At 36.8% G+C, this 23,224-nt stretch overlaps 1 protein-coding gene across 1 annotated transcript in view; it reads left to right on the forward strand.

Moving 5' to 3' along the window:
• The window catches only part of LOC109579481 (uncharacterized), a 319,803-nt gene extending 302,187 nt beyond the window's left edge, over positions 1 to 17,616 (forward strand). The window contains exons 19-21 of the mRNA XM_049446659.1: positions 12,326 to 12,491; positions 12,733 to 13,296; positions 16,526 to 17,616. Coding sequence (XP_049302616.1) covers positions 12,326 to 12,491; positions 12,733 to 13,296; positions 16,526 to 17,364 — 1,569 coding nt within the window. The 3' untranslated portion in view covers positions 17,365 to 17,616. The remainder of the gene's footprint in view (positions 1 to 12,325; positions 12,492 to 12,732; positions 13,297 to 16,525) is intronic.
• Positions 17,617 to 23,224: the final 5,608 nt, after the last annotated feature.

A 23,224-nucleotide genomic window follows, 5' to 3' on the forward strand; every position in this document is an offset into this window, starting at 1 on the left:
AGTCTGCGAAGCTTTTGGGGCCTAGGCCCCATGCGTGCTTATCGGTCGCACGATCATGATGTACAACCACATGATAATCCTTGCTTGCAGCCCCATGGTTTTCCAGCTAGTCGATTGTATACCATTAGTACTTTAGTCGCCTTGACCAAGGTCAGGTCAACATGATTGATCATTTCTATCTCTATCCCCTCAGAGTAAGGTTCCTGAGGCTGTCAGAGATATATGTCTGGAGAACAGAATCCTTATTCCTACTGTGATCTCAGCTATTCTGTTGCGCAGTAAGGTGTCTATCCATCTGAGCACCGGTGCTGCATCTCCCTCTTGAGGAGATGTTTCGCCTTCCTTTCAAACGGATGTTCTTTGGCCATCCAGAAGATACTTGGTCGAGGACCGGAAGTCGTGAGCTGCTTGAGCCATATGTAAAAGAACCATTTCTGGCCACTCCCAAATGAATGGCAATTAGAAAACTTTCCTCATTGCTTGAACTTCTACAAATGACTTCATCCTCCATCTTTGGCACCACGTTGGGAAAAGAAGGAACGACTAGCGCGCTGTTGTTAACACGGCTATAATTGCGTAGGCGGTGCCTATGCCAGTAAAGAAGAAGAAGAAGAATGGACATTTTGACATGAGCAACTTTAGCTTTGAGGCTTCCTCTGAAAAACTCGACACAGTACCAATTATTTTATCCAGCAATATATTAAAGAAGTCCCATGAAAGGGAGTCGCTTAGTCCGAAACCTCGGCTCGGAGAGGCTTTCTCCGATCCTGATATATAACTATTCTTTATTATCGATCATATTATATATTATTATTTATATGAGATTTCACTCTTAATTTCCACCACCTCCCATAAACCACTAAATTGAACGAGTACTAACTCCTAGTAAAAAATAAAAAACTTAAAGCACATGAAAACTTCTATTTTCACTCAACCTAAAGTTAATTAAAACTGCCATCATATTAGCGGCTCTTTTCCATGGCAATCCATTTTTTCGCCATGTTGCTTTTTTGTGTCTCACTTCATTCATTTAATGGAACATTAATTTAAATATTTCATTACTCCTTTGGATAGTTGTGAGCGTTCGGCTCGCGCAGATGCCTGGCGGGATTTTAATTAGCAAATTTTTGCAATTCTCAACCAAACATACACACACACACATCTCGTACATACAGCTGAAGAAGTAAAACACAGAGACGCAGTTTATATTTATTCAAATATACAAGTGTGTGTGTTAAGCACAGACACATGCATATGCACTCAAGTAAGTTCAACAGGGAATATGTCAAATATGCTTGCAATTGTCTGCAAATAATTTCAATTGGAATTGGCATTTGGTAGCAAGGCACAAATAAGTTCTTATTGCACACAAGAAAGTAGCAATAACGCAAGAGTCACGATACTCGTTACTGCGTCGCAAGTATATATACACACATACATATATAGACAAATATATATGCGTGTATATCTGTGCCTCCGTCATTCCTCATTGGCGTGGAGGAAATCGCAATTGACATTTGTTAGGCTCTTTTCTTTCTTTTGTGGCTGCAAGCAATTCTGCTTTTATTCCTCCAAGTATATACTATAGATGGTACACAAGTAGACTTTATTCTTCCATTCCAACTTGCGACTGCTTCTCGTGCTTGCATGTTTGTTTGTGTCTTTCCTGCGTAAAATAAAAAATTCCGCGCTTTTAAATTAAGTGAAGCGCGAATGGTAGTTGCTCTTTTGCAGCTCTTCCGTGTATGTGTGTGTGCTTGGTATAAAGTTATACTTATGTGTGGTTGTTGGCGTGTATAAAAGCAAATTGTTGTGTGTAGGAAAAAACTGCCTAAAAAATAAGAAACAGATATTCTACATACCTTGGAAAATACACAATATTTTTTTAATGTACTTTAATCGTCACAATTCTAAAGGAAATTTGTTCCATACAATTTTTTTCAACTAGTTACTAACTGTTACCACGATTATTTACTTTCAAATTGTTAAAAATAAGCCTGTTTGATAAATATAACCAATAAATCGAAGAGCAATATATTGATGACAGGCCAAACCGCATTTTAATCGTATTGCCTTTAGAAAACTGCAAAAATATATCAGGAAGTATGTACATACATATGTATGTATGTTTTTCTGTAGTATTCAAACCCTAGAATACTGCTCAGCTAAATTTTTCTTTGGAAAGGTCAAAGCTTTCAATATTAAATATCTTTTCAAACATTTTTTTGGGATGTGGTCCTCAACTAGTTATTTCAGGACCAGTCATGTGAACACTCCTTATATATTTAAAAGTTATTTATAATGCGCTTTATCACTTAATTAAACTTTTAGTTGAGTTTGTCTTCAATATATTTTGGGACTGGGTCCTCAACTAGTTATTTCAGGACCAGTCATGCAAACACTCCTTATATGTTTAAAAATTATTTATTATGAGTTTTATCACTTACATTAAACTTTTAGTTAAAAAAAAATAATAGTGTCATATTAGTAACTGTAACTTAAGGATTAGTCGCTTAACGCTTAATCCTTTATCCGTTATATTCCTACCTGGTAACTTTAGAGTAGTCACTTAAATACTTCTGATGCGTTTAAAAACAATTTTATGAATTTCAACTTGTATTTAAGTGTATTGCATGTTGTTATGATGACTAGTTATCAACTAGTTAACTTAGGACCAATCATTAATAAATAATGTTTATGAATTTTATCATTTAATTCATGAAATATTACTAACTAGTACCTTTAGGACTAGTCACTTAAGCACTTCTTATGTGTTTAAAAAACAATTGTTGTGAATTTGTGATTAAAATTAAACTCTTAATTAGTTACAATTAGCAAATGGCATTTAATTACTAAAACTACTCTATTTTTTATTTTTTTATCATTTTGGATACAATTTTTTAATAGTTTGTTTTTGCTTAAAATTAAACCTGCGTAATATTCATGGGACTATAGCAGCATCTACATATGTACATACATCAAAGTCAGTTATTTCAAACTCGCCACATTTGACTATTTTACGACCAGTTTCCTAACTAGTTTACTTATATGCATTTACACAGAAATTATAAATTTTAGTTGCCTTTTTAAACAATACATTGGAACGTTAATAAGATACAAATTAGTTTTTCTGAAACTGGTTTAAAACTAGTTACATTTGGACCAACTGATTTTTCGAGTTCAGTACGATACATTTGGACGTTATTAAGATACAAACTAGTTTTTATTAAACTAGTTTATAAGTAGGTACATTTGGACCAATTGATTTTTCGAGTTCAGTGCTGCTATCGTTGATCCCCAAAATTTTTTTCAACTTCACTTGATGAATTACACACTATGTACCCATCTTAGCTTCAAACCTTGACTGAGCTATTTTATTACTTTTCTGTCAAAATGAAAAATTATGAAATATACTTCCAAACCACTTCAATTCCGCCAGAGAAAGTCTACAACTGTTTTTACTGAACACTAGAATCGTTCTACTTTTCCTACTGGGCAATTACATAGCCTGCTTACACGTCCCGGCGCCTTAATAATAATGCTGATAAGTCTGTGTGTGTTTTTGCGATATTCGTGGCGATGACGACAGAACTGATGACGATGCTCGACGCAATGTACGCTATGCATTTGGAATATCTTGCAAACCACTTCCGACGCAACCGAGGTGGATATGCTACCTCCCAACCAACGGCATAATTTTTGAACTTGTCCATACTCACTAGCACGCAATGCTTTTTGGTGCGTAAATTCGTTGATATACTAGTCACGACATCCAGTTAGTTGTGAAGTGTGGACCAAGTGACTTTTGCAGTTGCAAGAATATGGATGCATACAGTATATGTTTGCTTAGAAATGCGCCGGTTATTTTCTTCACTTCAACGCAGAGCATCTCGTGGCTCGCCAGTTAAGGTTGCGCTTTTCAGGTTGTGGTGTTGTTGTATACAATTTTATATATTTTCTTTACCCTGAACAGGGTATATAAAGTTTGTCATAAAGTGCTGACTAATACTCAGAAGGAAACTTCAGAGAGCCTAAAAGTATGCTAAAACATATAAAAAATGATCGGCGTGGCGAGAGGAGACGATTTAGATATGCGAACTAGTCTCTCAGTTTTAGAGATACCGATCTGAAATCTTGCACACGTCCTTCTCTCTTCAAGCAGCTTCTCATTTATCAGAACTGCTGCTATCGAATCACTATAGCATATAGCTGTCATACAAACTGATCGATCAAAATCAAATCCTTGTATGAAAAACTTTTTTATTTGACAAGATAGCTTTATGAAATTTGGTGTGGATTATTTTCTCAAGAAACGGTGTAAACTCCGAATCAATTATTTAGATCGGATTACTATAGCATATAGCTGCCATACAAACTGATCGATCCAACTCGAGATCTTGTATGAAAAACTTTTTTAGTTGATGAGTTATCTTCACGAAATTTAGCATAACTTATTACCTAAGACATCGCTACTATATGTGAAGAAGTAGTTTAGATCGGACCAATATAGTATATAGCTACCATACAAAACTATCGATCAAACTAAAGTCCTTGTATGAAAAACTTTTTTAGTTGATGAGTTATCTTCACGAAATTTAGCATAACTTACTATCTAAGGCGTTGCTACTATATGTGAATAAATTATTCAAATCGGATCGCTATAGCATATAGCTGCCATACAAGCTGATCGATCGAAATCAAGTCCTTGCATTGAAAATCATGAAAACGATATTTTTTTGCCACGAGAAATGCAACTATGAGGGGTATTTTCGCTTCGCTGCAACCCAAGTTAACATTTTTTTTTGTTGTTTTTATTATAACGCAAACCAGCACAACCAATTATAGTCACATGGTTCGCGAGTTGCTCTCGACGCGCATCTTAAATGCAATCGAGCTTATTTGCCGGCGTTGAAGCGCCTGTGTCTGCGTATGTGAAGCATAAGAAATGTCAGTGAACTCTTTGTTTTTTTATTTTTATTTCTTTTTTTACTTTCATTCACTGCCCTTCCCACGCTCCTTCGCGCTGCTGCTGCCTCTAATTCCTTTATGCATGCTCTAAATTATGGAATTACTTGCACTCATACAAATATATTTGATTATACGTGCGTGTGCCTGTGGCGAAAAAATAACGCAACATCGCTTCACTCACACTGACGCACACAAACACACGCAGAAACACACCCACACACCGAGAAACACACACACATTGTTATATTAGAACAATTCACAATGTGAGCGCGACACTTTGTAACTTGAAACGGAAGGAATTGCGGAAATGTGCGAACCCTTTCTGAATGCTTTCTTCTACTTTGTTTTATTCCGTTTTTCTAATTTCTGAAACTTTTTTCTTTGCGTTTCCGCGGAAACCACCAAATTGCCATGGGGAAATAGCAAGAGCGGAAAACAAATAAGGAAAGCGTTAAAAGCGTATATATGTGTGAGTGTGTCGGTGTGTGTGTTTTGAAGAGGGAAATTATATTTTGAATTGTTTAGCGTATTATTTCTAGCATTTCTTACACTTTGTAGCAAACAAATAAACTTAATTTGCTTCCGAATGAACGAGACCTGCTTAAAGTACATACAAAGTTACATGAGTATATACATAACTGTTATTTGTAGAGAGTTCATTAAAATTGCGGTTTATTAGCATGTCTTAAGTGGATTGTGTGCGCAATTTATGACTATAAAATTTATGTAAAAGCGTAAAATGGGGCATAGATAAATACATATATACGAGGATGGGCCGAAAAGTAAAAATATAATGAAAGAAAATCAAATTTTTTGAAGGATGGTCCCCTAAGCTCTATACACTTTCGAAGGTCTATACACATTAGAACTCCCATTCCTTTAACCCTTCTAAAAAATACCTAACCTCTTCGTTCGACCCAAATTTGTTCGCAGCATGTGACTTTTTCAAGTTTCGAAGCAGAAATATATCACGAAGGTCCAAACCTGAATATCAAAACGATCATAATAGTGAATACGACAGCGGTTCGGACCAGTTTCGAGCTCGGAGGTGCAAAACCGCTAAGTTCTTATGGTGAATGCGCTTGTTTCCCTCATCAAATGGTTAATTCTTTGGCAGTTCGTCATAATAGGTCCTTGTAACCAACTTGCCCATCTACAGATAATCTATATAGAGCACACCTAGAATCCCAGAACCCAAAAAAAAATACCACAGTTCACTTTTCCGGTCGATAAGCCAGTCTTTTTTTTATTCAGGGAGACATTGTGAAGTTCGCACTATCGTATGTTCCTTGGCCTCTCCTTTGAAACTCCCGCCATCCATCTTAGCCATCTCATTTACGGTCGGTAGGACAGCTTTTACTTAGCAAACTTCCTAAGGTTCTATTGAAACCAACTGAATTCAAATCCAGTAAAAAATTTTAATCGTTTGGTACACAGAAATCTCATATTTTATAATTTATTTCTAAACTAAGTCCTATTCACTTTCGCCGCCATTCCAGCCGGCAGCCTGACATCAAATTGTAAAAAAATGCCACTTTCGCTTTACACACTGCCTGCTAAAGCTGCATTCCAGTGCTTCAGCATTCCCGCAAACATTATTTTCTATTTTCGGCTGTAAATAACTAAGCCAAATATTCGTGCCCATGCACCACTATTGCAGGGAGTGCATCACACGCGGCCATCCATTATCTACAAAGCTACTTAGATATAGGCAAATACTTCTAAGTGTGCGCCCGAAAACTACAGTTAAGTATATCAACATATTATTTATGCATTTTGCGAGCAAAGCGCATTTAAAGGCGTCATAAATCTTCGTGAAAGCACTAGATACAGCTCGGTAGTGTGGTTGTTGTAGGTGTTGTAGTGTAGTGTGTGCATCGAGAATGAAAGTAACTGAGTTTATGTGAGCACTCAGAAATACCAACTTAAATGCCGCAACTTGTTTACACTTGACTCGTAGGCATAAGGAGAGCGTGAAAAAGATAGGGTTATAGAAAGCAGACAAGCTTAAATATTACTACAACAGTGTTGAGTAGGGATATAGAAGCAAGCAGGCATTCAAAGCATGCAAAGTACCAAAATTTAGAGGGTGAGAAGCGTTAAAGCAAAAAATTATACAGGCTGTGGCCTTCTCAGGATCACTTTCCTGAATTATATATCTAATCCTTACACATTTCCTCAATTTTCATTGCTGTATTCTGCGATCCGAGTCCTTACTTCTATAATATTGAAAACGAACTACAACTTATGAGTATTCACTTCCTGACCACCTTTCCTTTGACTATTACCCGCTCCAGGATGTGGGCTCGGACTATATTGTTGTCCTTTATTCCAAGAACAATGATTCTATCAACTAATAATAGAGTTCTTAAGTAATACCAAAGGCTCCGTCAAGTTCAAGGAAGACTTCTCCGAGCCGTTTGATGCCAAGCAAAGTTTCAGACAAGGCAATTGAGAAGTAAAGTCCTATCTCGATGAACAATGACCAAATTCTACAAGTCACTCATCATCTCCGTCCTTCTTTGTGGTGCAGATACAGAGATAATGACAATATCTGAAATGAAATGATCCTCCGTCCAAGAGATGGCAACACCAAAAGGATAAACTTCACAAAGAAGTTTAAATTTACCCTCAGCATTAGGGCTGAATCGAATATTATATGCTGGCTCTACTGCTGCGGTTAGTACACTGACGGTCCGAGAACATCGAAAGGTATTGGTGCAGGTATGACTGAGTTTAAAACAGCATGGCTGTTGTTTCCTATTCGTTGGGGCGTTTTTTACGTGGCAGGTCCTAAACCCAGTGCACAACCCTGAGGAGAGATGGTTCGCCTTCTCACTTGTTTCGCCTTCAAACGGATTTTTATTGGTTACCCAGAGGATACTTAGTCTAAGATCGGAAGGCATGAGCTGTTTGATCAATATATAAAAGAATCATTTGTGACCACTCCCAAGTGGATGACGCTCAGCGAAATTTCCTCATTTGTATGAACTTTTACTCCACCTTTCATAAGTCAGTCCTTCCAATAAGTCAGTCCGTAGAAAGATAAATAAAGATAGCAAGCACAGGAGTGGTTAAGATCCAAAAAAAAATAAAAAACAAATGATAAACTTCTTCAAAAACCAACATCGTTTACTGTTCCCATTTTACACTGGGCATTGCAGGCTCAAAACTGCCAATTTTATTATATTGAACTGGATACTCCAGAGCACCTGGTTCTGAACTGCACAGCCATCTGTAGACGCAGGTTTAAGACCCTTGGATCCATATAGCTGGATAGGGATCATAACACCTCAATAGCACCCAGCAAGTTTCTGGAATCCGACAGACTAGTGGGCTTCTACGAAAGCATGTGATGGAGAGCAAGGCACAATAGACCTTATATTCCGATGCAAATCTCAATTAAATTCTATTCTCTTCTACCTTCTATTTTAATTACTTTTTACAAAAGTCCTCTCAGTCATATGTAGCTTATTACATTACATTTGAAAGAAGATTGCATTTCCAAAAATATATATTTTTTATCTACTCCACTTTTTTTCGGATAGCAGCTAGTTCAGAACTAATATCACTTGGACCAGTTCGATTTATAGCTTTATAACATTATATAATGCTTTGAACCTTTGCTTTCAGCTGCTATTCTCGACTCACTTGGCTTAAAACTAGTTGCAGTCGAACTAGTATCCTTTATTAAATAAAATTTCTTTAATGTGTCTCACCCCAAAGCAATAAATATTTATCTTACATTGCTATGTTATAACAATATTTGGCCTTTACATGCAACTGGTTGAATATTAGACACCACTTACTATATGCACACTCAATGCAAAAATTCTCCAGTTCTCCTAATCTTCTCTAACACAAACACTAATATCCGTATATGTTTATATATATATATAACTACAATATTACATTATGTATTACTTATACATAGATATAAATGAACACCACTACTAATGTTAACTCTGCGTCATGCTAACGAATCGCTTAATTATTCATAATACGAATAGTAGCCCAACAGCGGCTACAACAAAGCCCAAATTGTTATACCATAAACACCAAATAACCGCAAGAATAATTTTATGCAAGCCTTAATGGAAAGTAAATGAATATATGTATAGTATATACCCAGATTGGTTAAAATTTCATGCGCATGTGTGCGTGCTTGCATTTAGTCAACTTATTTGTATCTGCTTTTAGGCGCTGTAAGTGGGCGTTTATCGCTTTAAGCGTATGCGTAAGCATGATTATGGTTTGTATATATATATAAGTACATATATATATATTTAGAGTATGTACATTTATATATTTAGCGTATGTATGTGTTTATATTAGTCGTGTATATGTAGGCGCTTAATGATATTAAGCTTAGCCAATATTTATGCGCATTTGGCAGTGCGGATTTTTGCCGGCAATCCAAGTGAATGTGTGTGAATACTCATGTAGCTATTAATGCTTGGAAAGTAGATGCATAAATACCTACAGTTACAATAGCTAAAACGTGTATTTATAGTCTTAGGCGTCGGCAATGTTACCATTATTGATTTTCATATAATTTCACAAATCGTTAGTATTTGTATTGTATTAATATTGTATGTATATTTACGCTTAAAATACTCAGTTTAATAAAAAATACAATTATTTTTATTAATTACGTTCTTTATTATGCAATTCTGCAATGCCAGGAAAAAATGTATATCTCCAGTTTGGAAAAAGAGCGCCAGGTGTAAGTCGGAGAAGCAGTGAATCACGTTTTTGTGTTGTTCAAACGATGCTGGAACTTGTGAACTCAAAAACTTGGCAATTGGAAAGGCAAAGAAACCATGCTGTTTTAATAATTTTCAGTGTCCCATTGAGTTCAAAAACTCAAAACTCACTGGGTGACGTCGGCCATTTTAAAGCATGGTTTCAAGAATCACAGATATAAGTTCCAATTAATGTTTGTCAAAATTTTTATAAAATTTAGTGTTTTTAAGTTTGTTTGTCGGATTTTTCACCATCACTCAGTTCTCAGTAGGTACCTGATCCCGACTAAAAGGTGAGTGCATAAAAGCCGCCAAACCAAGCTCTCTTATACTTGTAACGGGTGATTTTTTTGAGGTTAGGATTTTCATGCATTAGTATTTGACAGATCACGTGGGATTTCAGACATGCTCAGTATGCTTTGACATTTCATCATGAATAGACTTACCAACGAGCAACGCTTGCAAATCATTGAATTTTATTACCAAAATCAGTGTTCGGTTCGAAATGTGTTTCGCGCTTTACGTCCGATTTATGGTCTACATAATCGACCAAGTGAGCAAACAATTAATGCGATTGTGACCAAGTTTCGCACTCAGTTTACTTTATTGGACATTAAACCAACCACACGAATGCGTACAGTGCGTACAGAAGAGAATATTGCGTCTGTTTCTGAGAGTGTGGCTGAAGACCGTGAAATGTCGATTCGTCGCCGTTCGCAGCAATTGGGTTTGTGTTATTCGACCACATGGAAGATTTTACGCAAGGATCTTGGTGTAAAACCGTATAAAATACAGCTCGTGCAAGAACTGAAGCCGAACGATCTGCCACAACGTCGAATTTTCAGTGAATGGGCCCTAGAAAAGTTGGCAGAAAATCCGCTTTTTTATCGACAAATTTTGTTCAGCGATGAGGCTCATTTCTGGTTGAATGGCTACGTAAATAAGCAAAATTGCCGCATTTGGGGTGAAGAGCAACCAGAAGCCGTTCAAGAACTGCCCATGCATCCCGAAAAATGCACTGTTTGGTGTGGTTTGTACGCTGGTGGAATCATTGGACCGTATTTTTTCAAAGATGCTGTTGGACGCAACGTTACGGTGAATGGCGATCGCTATCGTTCGATGCTAACAAACTTTTTGTTGCCAAAAATGGAAGAACTGAACTTGGTTGACATGTGGTTTCAACAAGATGGCGCTACATGCCACACAGCTCGCGATTCTATGGCCATTTTGAGGGAAAACTTCGGACAACAATTCATCTCAAGAAATGGACCCGTAAGTTGGCCACCAAGATCATGCGATTTAACGCCTTTAGACTATTTTTTGTGGGGCTACGTCAAGTCTAAAGTCTACAGAAATAAGCCAGCAACTATTCCAGCTTTGGAAGACAACATTTCCGAAGAAATTCGGGCTATTCCGGCCGAAATGCTCGAAAAAGTTGCCCAAAATTGGACTTTCCGAATGGACCACCTAAGACGCAGCCGCGGTCAACATTTAAATGAAATTATCTTCAAAAAGTAAATGTCATGAACCAATCTAACGTTTCAAATAAAGAACCGATGAGATTTTGCAAATTTTATGCGTTTTTTTTTTTTTAAAAAGTTATCAAGCTCTTAAAAAATCACCCTTTAGTATCATATATAATTTCCTGCTAATCTCACCAAAAAATGGTTGAAATCGGAAGAATCATTTCAATTATCATTGAAAGATATACGATCCAACAACTAGTCGAAATTTGCTATCGGAATTCGGAGACAGTGGCCTCAACTTTAAGAGCGCTACGTTTAATTTATGATTGTCATAATCATCCTGTGAGATCAACAATTGAGCGTCTAGTGGAAAAAAATGGAATCCACAGGCACAGAATAAAATGTTCCCGTGTCAGTGAGACAAAGAAACGTACATAGTGTAATATTGCTGCCGTTAGCACTTCAATTGAGGAAGACCCAAATCAGTCATTAACACGTCGTTCTCAAGCATTGGACATCCCTGTAACGTCATTGTGGCGAATTTTTCGAAAAGATTTTGGCTTACATCCTTAAAGGATCAAATTGATGGAAAAATTGAAGCCTATTGACCACCAGAATCGTAGTATGTTCGTGAATTGGGCCTAGCAACAACTTGAAAATGATCCGAATTTTCCTCAAAAAATCATCTTCAGCGATGAGACCCATTTCTGGCTGAATGGCTTCGTCAATAAGCAAAGATGTGCGTTATTGGTCAGATAGCAATCTACACGTAATCCATGAGTCACCATTGCGTCCGGAAAAATTTATGGTTTGGTGCGGTTCATGGGCCGGCGGCGTCATTTGGCCGTACTTCTGCAATCGTGCCCGTGTTGACCATGCAAAAGAAATCGAGCTTTATAAATAATGGCTTCGAATGTACTTTCAAATGCTATTTCAATGCTGAAGAATTTCTCGGACTATGATTCTTGCAAGTTGCAAGAGTATAAAATTTTCGGTTGCACCCGAAATTAGAGCTTCCTTACTTATTTATTTATTTATTCACATATTCTTTAAAACTAAGAACTCTTTAAGACTAATTAATATTTTTTATAATTAAATTTTATTATTAAATTTTTAACACAAAAACAACTTTTTTCTCAATTCCAGGGTTTCTCTATACTTTATTGCTTTGTTATAAAAGCAGAGAGCAGTCTACGCGCGCCGCCAAGCAGCAACAACAGCAGCAGTGGCACGTTGAAGAAGAAGCTCAGTTCGAGTAAGACAAGTTTGGATGAAAACTATTGTACGGGGTCCATAAATAGTCCGCTCAGTTGTAAGTATGAAAAATTATAGTAAAGTTGTAATAAAATAAAAGGAAATCGTAAAAAAAAGAAGTGAAGTTCAAAAAGAATTAAAAAGTTTAATTAATAAATTTAAATTCCATATATAATAACACAATAGTTCTTCAAATATGAAAATACATATATATATCTTCCATATTCAAATCCGCTATAATATATTTTATAACACACCCTGTATCCACTGACACATTTCTTTTTTCCCTCCCCAAACAGTCTACGCGAGCCATGAAAAGGAGAAAGAAAACGAAAGCGGCGCGCCGGTAACAACACTACTTGCAGCGCCCCCACCACCACCGCAACAGCTTGAAATCTCCAGTGGCGTGCAACTGCCACTCACTATTATACCCACCGCGCAACAGCGTTGCCCACTGCTGCCCACAGCGTCCGCGTCTACAGTGGGCAGCAGCGTCAAAACGTTCCTGAATGCAGCCAGTCTGGAGCGCAAGCTGCCGCCACATGTCAGCTGTCTGCAAGAGACGGCCGCCGCGGCGATGACCTCGCCGGCAACGAGATGCTGCAACATACTAGGCAGCGTTGGTGTCGGTGGTGGCGGCAGTGGCAGCAATGCGACTTCCACCGTAACATCGACCGGCGTGGTGGGCGGTGGCGTTGTGGTCACCACCGGTGGCATGGGTTATTATGACGCCTACGGTGCGGGCATACAACTCGGCGGCATGACGGGCAGTTTGAACAGGCGACAATTGCACGGCGCCGCAGCAACGACGGAGTTTGTGGGTCTGGAGACTTTGGATATACTGCAGGGCGTGGCGCCACCAGGTGAGTGTGTGTAGGGAAGAGATTTTCAAATTTATTTTTAGCAAAACTTGTTACTGCAGACTCAACCCGGATTAGTTGCTTAAATTATTGAGCAATGAAATGTGTAAAGAATGTCTTATGGCTCAGCTTTGAAATTGTTGAAGGGAGGAGATTATTTTTTTTTAGTTGAATTGCATTAGTTACTTGGTATGAAAAGCGTTTAGTATTATATATTACTTCATTTTATAACTAGAAGGACGTAAAAATTAATCCTAAGATGAATTCTGGGACTCGGTCTAAAGAATCCAAAATCGAGTTATTGTTTGGAAAACTTTTTCGTTTGGCAAGATATTAGCACGAAATTTTGTATAATTTATTATCTAAAGCACCGCGACAATATCCGAAGAAATTGTTCAGATCGGCCAAATATATCATACAGCTGCCATACAAACTGATCGTTCAAAATCATGTCCTTGTTTGAAAAAAAATCTCATTTGACAAGATATCTTCATGAAATTTGGCACAACTTATTACCAAAGACATCGCTACCATATTTGCCGAAATTATTCGGATCGGACCACTATAGCATATAGCTGCCATACAAGCTTACCGACAAAATAAAGTCCTTGTAAGGACAACTTTTTCATTTGACGAGATATCAGCACGAAATTTAGCATAACTTATTATCTATGACAACGCTACTATATCTGTAGAAATAGTTCTGATCGGACAACTATAGCATATAGCTGCCATATAAATTGATCGATCACAGTCGAGTCCTTGTAGGAACAACTTTTTCATTTGACGAGTTATCATCACGAAATTTGGCACAACTTATTATCTAAGACATTGACACTATTCTCGAAAAAATCGCTCTGATCGGACAACTATAGCGAATAGCTGCCATACAAACTGACTAATTACGTTCAAGTTCTTGTATGTAAACTTTTTTACTTGTCAAGAATATTATATCATTGGCGCAATCGAAATTAACGTTTTTATTTTCTTGTTTTATTTTTTATATTATTCTATATTATATATATTTTTTTTTATTATACTATATAACGGGTGATTTTTTTGAGGTTAGGATTTTCATGCATTAGTATTTGACAGATCACGTGGGATTTCAGACATGGTGTCAAAGAGAAAGATGCTCAGTATGCTTTGACATTTCATCATGAATAGACTTACTAACGAGCAACGCTTGCAAATCATTGAATTTTATTACCAAAATCAGTGTTCGGTTCGAAATGTGTTTCGCGCGCGTGTTTTGTTCAGCGATGAGGCTCATTTCTGGTTGAATGGCTACGTAAATAAGCAAAATTGCCGCATTTGGGGTGAAGAGCAACCAGAAGCCGTTCAAGAACTGCCCATGCATCCCGAAAAATGCACTGTTTGGTGTGGTTTGTACGCTGGTGGAATCATTGGACCGTATTTTTTCAAAGATGCTGTTGGACGCAACGTTACGGTGAATGGCGATCGCTATCGTTCGATGCTAACAAACTTTTTGTTGCCAAAAATGGAAGAACTGAACTTGGTTGACATGTGGTTTCAACAAGATGGCGCTACATGCCACACAGCTCGCGATTCTATGGCCATTTTGAGGGAAAACTTCGGACAACAATTCATCTCAAGAAATGGACCCGTAAGTTGGCCACCAAGATCATGCGATTTAACGCCTTTAGACTATTTTTTGTGGGGCTACGTCAAGTCTAAAGTCTACAGAAATAAGCCAGCAACTATTCCAGCTTTGGAAGACAACATTTCCGAAGAAATTCGGGCTATTCCGGCCGAAATGCTCGAAAAAGTTGCCCAAAATTGGACTTTCCGAATGGACCACCTAAGACGCAGCCGCGGTCAACATTTAAATGAAATTATCTTCAAAAAGTAAATGTCATGAACCAATCTAACGTTTCAAATAAAGAACCGATGAGATTTTGCAAATTTTATGCGTTTTTTTTTTTTAAAAAAGTTATCAAGCTCTTAAAAAATCACCCTTTACTTTTCCCCTTAAAACTGATTATTCCTAAGGAGTATGAACTCAACTGCTTAGCCTCAAAATACTATACAAATATTGTCTATATTTACATATTGAAATATGTATAAATGCATACAGGTATATGTAAGCATATCTGTGCCTCAGTCTCTCATCCCTTGAACCAACATAAATCTATACAAGCATTGTTCCTTCAAATTGCAAATCCCTTAATTCCCTTTAAGGCTAACTGCAAATGTTCCACTCAAATATGCACAACAATACAAAATAACACAAAAATATTGTTAAATCTTTAACGTAAACAACAAGTATATTAGCAATAATAATAACTATACAAACTAACAACCGAAAAAAGGACACAAAGCAGAAAAAGCCTCCGAAGGAAGCAAAAGCAAAGCAGGCCACATTTTCGATTTAAGCACATCAAGTGGCTACTAGTTAGTGATGAAGACCGACAAAGGCGTTGAACGAGTGCTACACAGCAGCAATTTGAGAGACACCAAGCAGCTTGAAACTTGCCGAAACCGGTGCATAAAAGCTCGTACACCTTTCATTAGGTGCCTGCAATGCCATTATTTTACTCAGCGCTCAACTGCTGGTGTTCAGATTGGTTAAGAAACTTGAAGCTTTTCAAGCGAGGATTGAGATAGTACATATATATATGCCAGTATATACTCCCTAAGCTAATGTATATACTATATACTACTATACACTTTATATACTTATATATACTATACATACATAAATATATTGTTATTCTTACATCTCCTTTGCTTCGCTTCGCTGGCTCAAAATATAAACACCAGCGTTAGCTCAAAATAAATATTGTTCTTTCGAGTTAATCTCCGATGGCGCTAAAAACACAGGTCTCCCTTTTAACTGTGATACCGACCTTCTTCGTGAATGAAACCTTAACCAAAGAAATTATTGACGAGTAGAAATTTTTTCACAATTTCACGCTAGGTGTGCGCCTTAAAAGAAGCTTTTTATGTCAGAAGTATTCTCCAGGTTTGGTGACTTATTCATTTTCTTAACCAGCACTGTTATGCCGGTTTTTGGATTCACCACAGAGCTTTTATTGCGTTACCACTCACAGTTTTCATATATACATACATATGTACATATGTTATAAGGAGCTTTCTATCTTCTTACTTTCAACATTTATGTATATAAAATATTTCTCCACATACAATACAAACTTTCTCTTATTAGTTCAACTCCACTACATTTGCTTGTATGTATATTTCCTTCCAGACACCATCATTGGTATTTGTGGCAGCGCGCTCCCCGCAGGCATGTCATATCATCAACTGCAGCATCACAGCTTGCCGCGTCACCACACCACAACACTGCAACAACACCTCACAGCAAACGCAACTGGTCAGCAACATGTTGCGCAACATCACACTACATACATGGACGCCACAATGTTGCCACCACCACCAACAATCGTATCGATAAGCAGCGGCCTGCCGCTACCCACTACCATGAATTATGCGAAAAGCAGCGTCGATGCGGCAGCAACAACACCACAACAGCAACCACAAGCGCCGCCAACAACACTCACCAGCATTATCAGCACAACAACGGCGACAACGCAAACACCAAAAGCGCAAAAGCGCGTCACCATCATGGAACCCACTACGCACACCTTCGATCCACTGCTGCCCACAATGGTGGCCGTTTCCGGTGTGGCGGCGACGCCTGCGGCACATCATCGCCTGGTGACCGCAACACCAACGCCCATCATAACGATTACCAGCAACACAGCGGCGGTGACGGCAAGCGATTGCCTCGCCAGCAATCTTAGTGCGAGCGATGCGACGCAGAGCGGCAGTGGCGACGCAGCAATAGCAGCGGAAAGCAACTCGTCGCCCGAAGATGAGAACTCGATGACGGGCATGTTGGATCGCATTACGCACGATTTGGATTATCTGCTAAATCGCACGAATGATGTGCCACCATCAGAGGGATCCTTAGGCGATGCTGAAGTGTTGGCGGTGGGCGTGGCAGTCACGGCAGTGGCGACGAGTGCTTCCACGGCAGCGGGTTCCACCATAACCATTAGCCAGGATACTGTGGAGCAGTTGTAAGGTAGCTAATATGTATGGCTAGATAAGCTGGCAGATCTTTGGAAATAAGTTTAGCATATATTTATTGAAGTAAACTAATATTAAGCGTGTTTAGTTGCCACTAAGCATTTTGTTCCTGTCACTTTTTTGACTATTTACTGTACAGTAGACTTTAATGCGTAGCTGTAATCTATAATATATTAGCTAAGCATTAATATTAATGTTTGGCTTTGTAAATATAGTGAGAGGAATATTTAGAATTTTAAGATTTAGAATTCTTTTTTATATAGCTATCCAATTAATTAAAAAAAATGGCTCCAAGACGGGCTTTCGAATTTATTGCAGATAAAAATGGAAAAATAGCATAATTTTAGATTAATTGTTGTATATATTATTAATAATTAATTACTTAGCTTAAAATTATTAATACATATTGAAAAACAATTCCTGAAAATCTATAAAAAGAAATAATAATGTCTTCTTGAAATTTTTTCGAAACATTTGTGTGGCTTTTCAAGGCAGCTATGAAGAAAAATTATGTTAAATTAAATTTTTGTAACTACCTCCTGCTTTTTCCATGCCTTAAGATATAATTTTGCTCCACTGTAGTAAATTTTCACAAATTTGTAAAGATACAAGTATATATTTCTTTTGTAGTGCCCTATTGAAAACCCTTTACTTCAAATGGATTACTGAAATTAGTTAGTATTATTATTAGATTTTGAATTTTTGAACTTTTAGAATTTTTTAATCTTTTTAAAGACTAAGTGCGACATCTGAAACGGGTGAATAACAATAAATCTTTGGAATAAAATAAGTGGGTGGGTCAAAAGATATTGTAAATAAAAGTTGAATTGAAGGGATAATACCACAACCATTATTATACGAGGTGTGTTCAAAAAGTATCGTGAATAAAATTTTGTGTGAAAAACGAAATTAAGTGCGCGGATGCATCATGAGTTCTTGCCACAGGGAAGAACGGTCAATAAGGAATATTACCTGCAAGTTATGTGCAATTTGCGCGAAGCAATCCGCCAGAAACGCCCGGATTTGTGGAAGAACAAAAATTGGCTTTTGCACCACGATAACGCCCCTGCTCACACACATCGTTGCTTGTGCGCGACTTTTTGGCCAAAAACAACACACTAATGATGCCGCAGCCACCGTATTCCCCAGATCTGGCCCCCTGTGACTTTTTCTTGTTCCCTAAACTGAAGAGGCCCATGAAAGGACGACGTTACGCTTCTCTTGACGAGATAAAGACGGCATCGAAGGAGGAGCTGAAGAAGATAAAAAAATGATTTTTTGAAGTGCTTCGAAGATTGGAAAAACCGTTGGCACAAGTGTATAATATCTCATGGGGATTACTTTGAAGGGGACAAAATAGATATTCATGAATAAATAAATAATTTTTGAAAAGAGCCAAAATTCGCGATACTTTTCGAATACACCTCGTAGGCACATAGTAGAGTTAAGTTCAAAAAGTAATGGGAATTTTCGTTAAGAAAAAAAAGAATTTTTCATTCGTCTAAATTAATACTGTGGACTGCAAAATCGTCCCCATTCGATATAAGGCACTTCTTCCTATTATTGAAACGCTCAAACACGATTTTTGGCATAGCTATTAGCTTATTCAGCAATGCGCTTAAGATCACAGAACCATATCTGGCGAATATCCTGTCTGCATACTTACAATATTGTTTATGGCCAAGAAATTCAGGAACTTGCAATGAAATGGGAGCTTTTAACAAACTAGAATTGGATAGCTCGTGAAAACACGTCTAACTACTGAAAGTAATCAATGAATACAACTGGAAATTTTGTCGTACTTCAAGGGCAAGTACATTATGACAAAAAAGAACCGTCCTTAATTTTTCATCCAATTGGAGATTCCAAGTGTAGCCAGCTTACCTGACGCCATCGGCGGGTACTGCGTCGAATAGTCTCAGAGCTGTCTCTTAATTCGTCGTATATCTCATACTGCTCATTGTTCCATTGACAGCTGTATTCACCATTCTGTTTAAGTCAATACACCACAGTTGAGCGTTGCCATTTTTACAATGGATAAAAATAACGAACAAAGAATTTGTTTAAATCATTGCGAATGTTGGAATATGCTTACGAGTGGTACAAACGAAGACGGTCGAGAGATCGTTGAAGGTATGCCCCGTTGTGGACGACCTTCAAACTCTTCAACTGAGGCGTCAGGCAAGTGTTAGAGAGGTGTCAAGAGAGCTCACAATCGAGATGGTGAGAAATAGCTTTTGGATGTAAAAATTGGACAAATGGCGTGGCATCTTTAGGTAAAATCCTTTATTTGAGGAACTCCTTGACCAATTTCAACCAAATTTTCTGTGTGATAAAAATTGTATGACTACCACGCCTACTTCTCATTTATCAAAATTTCCAATTCCATCTGATTCTTTCACTTTATAATTACAAGTAGTATGCAAATTAAACATCAATGAAGTTATCAGAAGAAAGGTTCCGCCCTTAAGGTATTTCAACTTACCTCCAAAAATTGTCGAAATCGGACTGTAACATTCAAAGCACCCTTACACCAAATATGTGGACCCCAATGCATGCGGCTGACTTTTCACCAAAAAAAACGGTCAATTTGTTAGCTCCGCATATATTGAGAAATATTAATGAAATTCAGAATTAATAGATTCCTGGTGTATTCTCTTGGCTAAAATGGACTTCCTTCTGACCTTACACAAATAATTCAAAACTCTTTTAGGCCATTGCAATTTTAGTATCTTAAGGCCTTTTAAAATTTGATTTTTTATGAAATCATAAAACTGATCTGAATAACTACCTATATAAAGAACGATCCTTTGTCTCAGAAAAATCACATAGGCAAATTTTATAAATGGTGTTTCGAGAAAAAGGGGCTAAAGATGAACTTTTGGAGCTAATTGAACTGAGCGACTATTTTTTAGAAGGCTGTAACTCAAAAAGTATTTGAGAAAAAAAATTTAATTTCACATTAGGCGTGTTCTTGAAAGAACGATGATAAATTGCTTTTTTCTCTAATATTAGAGAGTCTCAAAATATGCTTCTAAACAATAATTAAATTTTTTGCCACTTCAATCCTGCAAATGCATACTGCTAAGAACTGTGAATAAGTTATCTACCTTCCCTTCATCTAAATAGCTAATAATTTACTTGTTTGAAAATTTTAAAAATTTAATTAAATTTTTATACTCTCGCTACAAAGTTGCTAAAGAGAGTATTATAGTTTTGTTCACATAACGGTTGTTTGTAAGTCCTAAAACTAAAAGAGTCAGATATAGGGTTATATATACCAAAGTGATCAGGGTGACGAGTAGAGTTGAAATCCGGATGTCTGTCTGTCCGTCCGTCCGTCTGTCCGTCCGTCCGTGCAAGCTGTAACTTGAGTAAAAATTGAGATATCGTGATGAAACTTGGTACACGTATTTCTTGGCTCCATAAGAAGGTTAAGTTCGAAGATGGGCAAAATCGGCCCACTGCCACGCCCACAAAATGGCGGAAACCGAAAACCTATAAAGTGTCATAACTAAGCCATAAATAAAGATATTAAAGTGAAATTTGGCACAAAGGATCGCATTAGGGAGGGGCATATTTGGACGTAATTTTTTTGGAAAAGTGGGAGTGGCCCCGCCCCCTAAAAAGTTTTTTGTACATATCTCAGAAACTACTAAAGCTATGCCAACCAAACTCTATAGAGTCGTTTCCTTCAGCCATTTTCATACACAATTCAAAAATGGAAGAAATCGGATAATAACCACGCCCACCTCCCATACAAAGGTTATGTTGAAAATCACTAAAAGTGCGTTAACCTACTAACAAAAAACGTCAGAAACACTAAATTTTACGTAAAAAATGGCAGAAGGAAGCTGAACCCAGACTTTTTTTTAAAATTGAAAATGGGCGTGGCGTCGCCCACTTATGGACCAAAAACCATATCTCAGGAACTACTCGACCGATTTCAATGAAATTCGGTATATAATATTTTCTTAACACCGTGATGACATGTACGAAATATGGGTGAAATCGGTTCTCAACCACGCCTTCTTCCCATATAACGTTATTTTGAATTCCATCTGATGGCTTCTCCGTATAATATATACATTAGGAACCAATGATCATAGCGGAATAAAACTGTACACAAACACGGTATTTGAGCTGAGGTATCCCTTGTGGAAAAATTGTCGTAATCGGACTACAACTTTTCAAGATCCCAGATATCGAACACGAAGAACTCAGTGCCTAACCTAACCTAACCTAATTTTTCACCGAAAATATCGGTATATTTATCAGAATTTAATTCTAATTAATTTTACAGCAAAATAAAAAAATATGGAAATGACGGATAGTGAAATCTCGATTATCATTTTATCATGCGAGAGTATAAAATGTTCGGTAACACTCGAACTTAGCCCTTCCTTACTTGTTTAAGATGAATTCATACATCTTTAAGTTAAATATTTTGATTTAATAATATAAAAAAATATATTTAAACTAAATGTACATATATATATGTGTATTTTTCAAAGGAAATTGTGTGCTCTCAATCAAAAATACAAAATCATAGAAGCCAACCATTGTTGACGAGAAATTTACAAGTGCAGAAGTCATAAAAATATGTGATAAAATTGATAGAAGAATGGGTAAAAAATGTTTAAAATAAAAAGAAATAATAAATAGCAGTTAAGAACTGCATATCGTCGCCTAAAATGCAAAATAACGTATCATCTATAAAAATCCAAATTAGCATAAAATTTTCAGATTCCGCGGTTAGATATAACCAAGATATAACCAATTGATAACCAATCGGTAACCAATTGATAACCAATTCATAACCGATTTGGATAACCATTTTATAACCGAAACTCAAATTTTGTTTCAAAATAAATAGTTTCTTTTATATCGTTTTTCTTTCGCCTGCAAACTCTGATGTTACGTTAGTTTGCATTTTGGGAGACAATATGTGTATACTTACATTGTAGATATAAAAAAAAGATGTAAAATTTATACAAATCTGTATAAAATATGTGTATATATAGAAGAAGAAAAAGTATGCTTAACTAAAGTATTTATAAGAAAATAATTGCTTAACATGCATTTCTAAAAAATTCCAAAAACCAAAAAAAACTAAACAAAAAGCAGTAAAACAGTAAAACAGCATAGGTTAAGCAGAAAATTCAAAATTAGTGGAGTTGGCTACCTGTTAGGCTTAACTACACGCACCCTGTACATAACTAGCCACACTAACATTGTAAATATTTATTTCTGAGTCATACAAGAACAGCAAAGAATTTATTAAGAGTTTAGCGAAATCCGCAAACTTTGCATTTTACACTCAACTAAGGTTAGCGACTAACTTCTAGCGAATAGATTGTGCAAAATGTGTTAAGTCAAGAAAGGGTTAAGAGAATAAGAGAAAAAAATCAAAAAGAATAATGGAAAAGTAAAGCGAAATCGAAGCATTTGAGCGCTGCATTTAATGTAATTCTTTAGTGATAGACTTTCGTATAAAAAGACAACAACAAATAAAGTAGCATGTAGTTAGTATAACAATTTGTAAATAATCATTAAACTAATTAAGCAAAAATGCAATAAAAACAAGTCAAAGATGAAAACTATTCCAGTAATTAGTAAATATTGAGTCATTGCATGGAAAATTAGAGTACATACAGGCATACATATGTATATATTTAAGCGTTTGATTAGTAATTGTTATAATACGACGAATTTCATTCATTTCACTATGACAGCAACTTGTGGAACTTGTGAGATAGGGGGAGAAACAGTAATAGATAAATCAATAGTAATAATAACTGTACTTTTTTCATAGACACTAAAAATTAAAGCAAAAAATAAAAAATAAAAGTGG

The sequence above is a fragment of the Bactrocera dorsalis genome, chromosome 1 (genome assembly GCF_023373825.1).
Source record: "Bactrocera dorsalis isolate Fly_Bdor chromosome 1, ASM2337382v1, whole genome shotgun sequence".
Taxonomy (NCBI): Eukaryota; Metazoa; Arthropoda; class Insecta; order Diptera; family Tephritidae; genus Bactrocera; species Bactrocera dorsalis.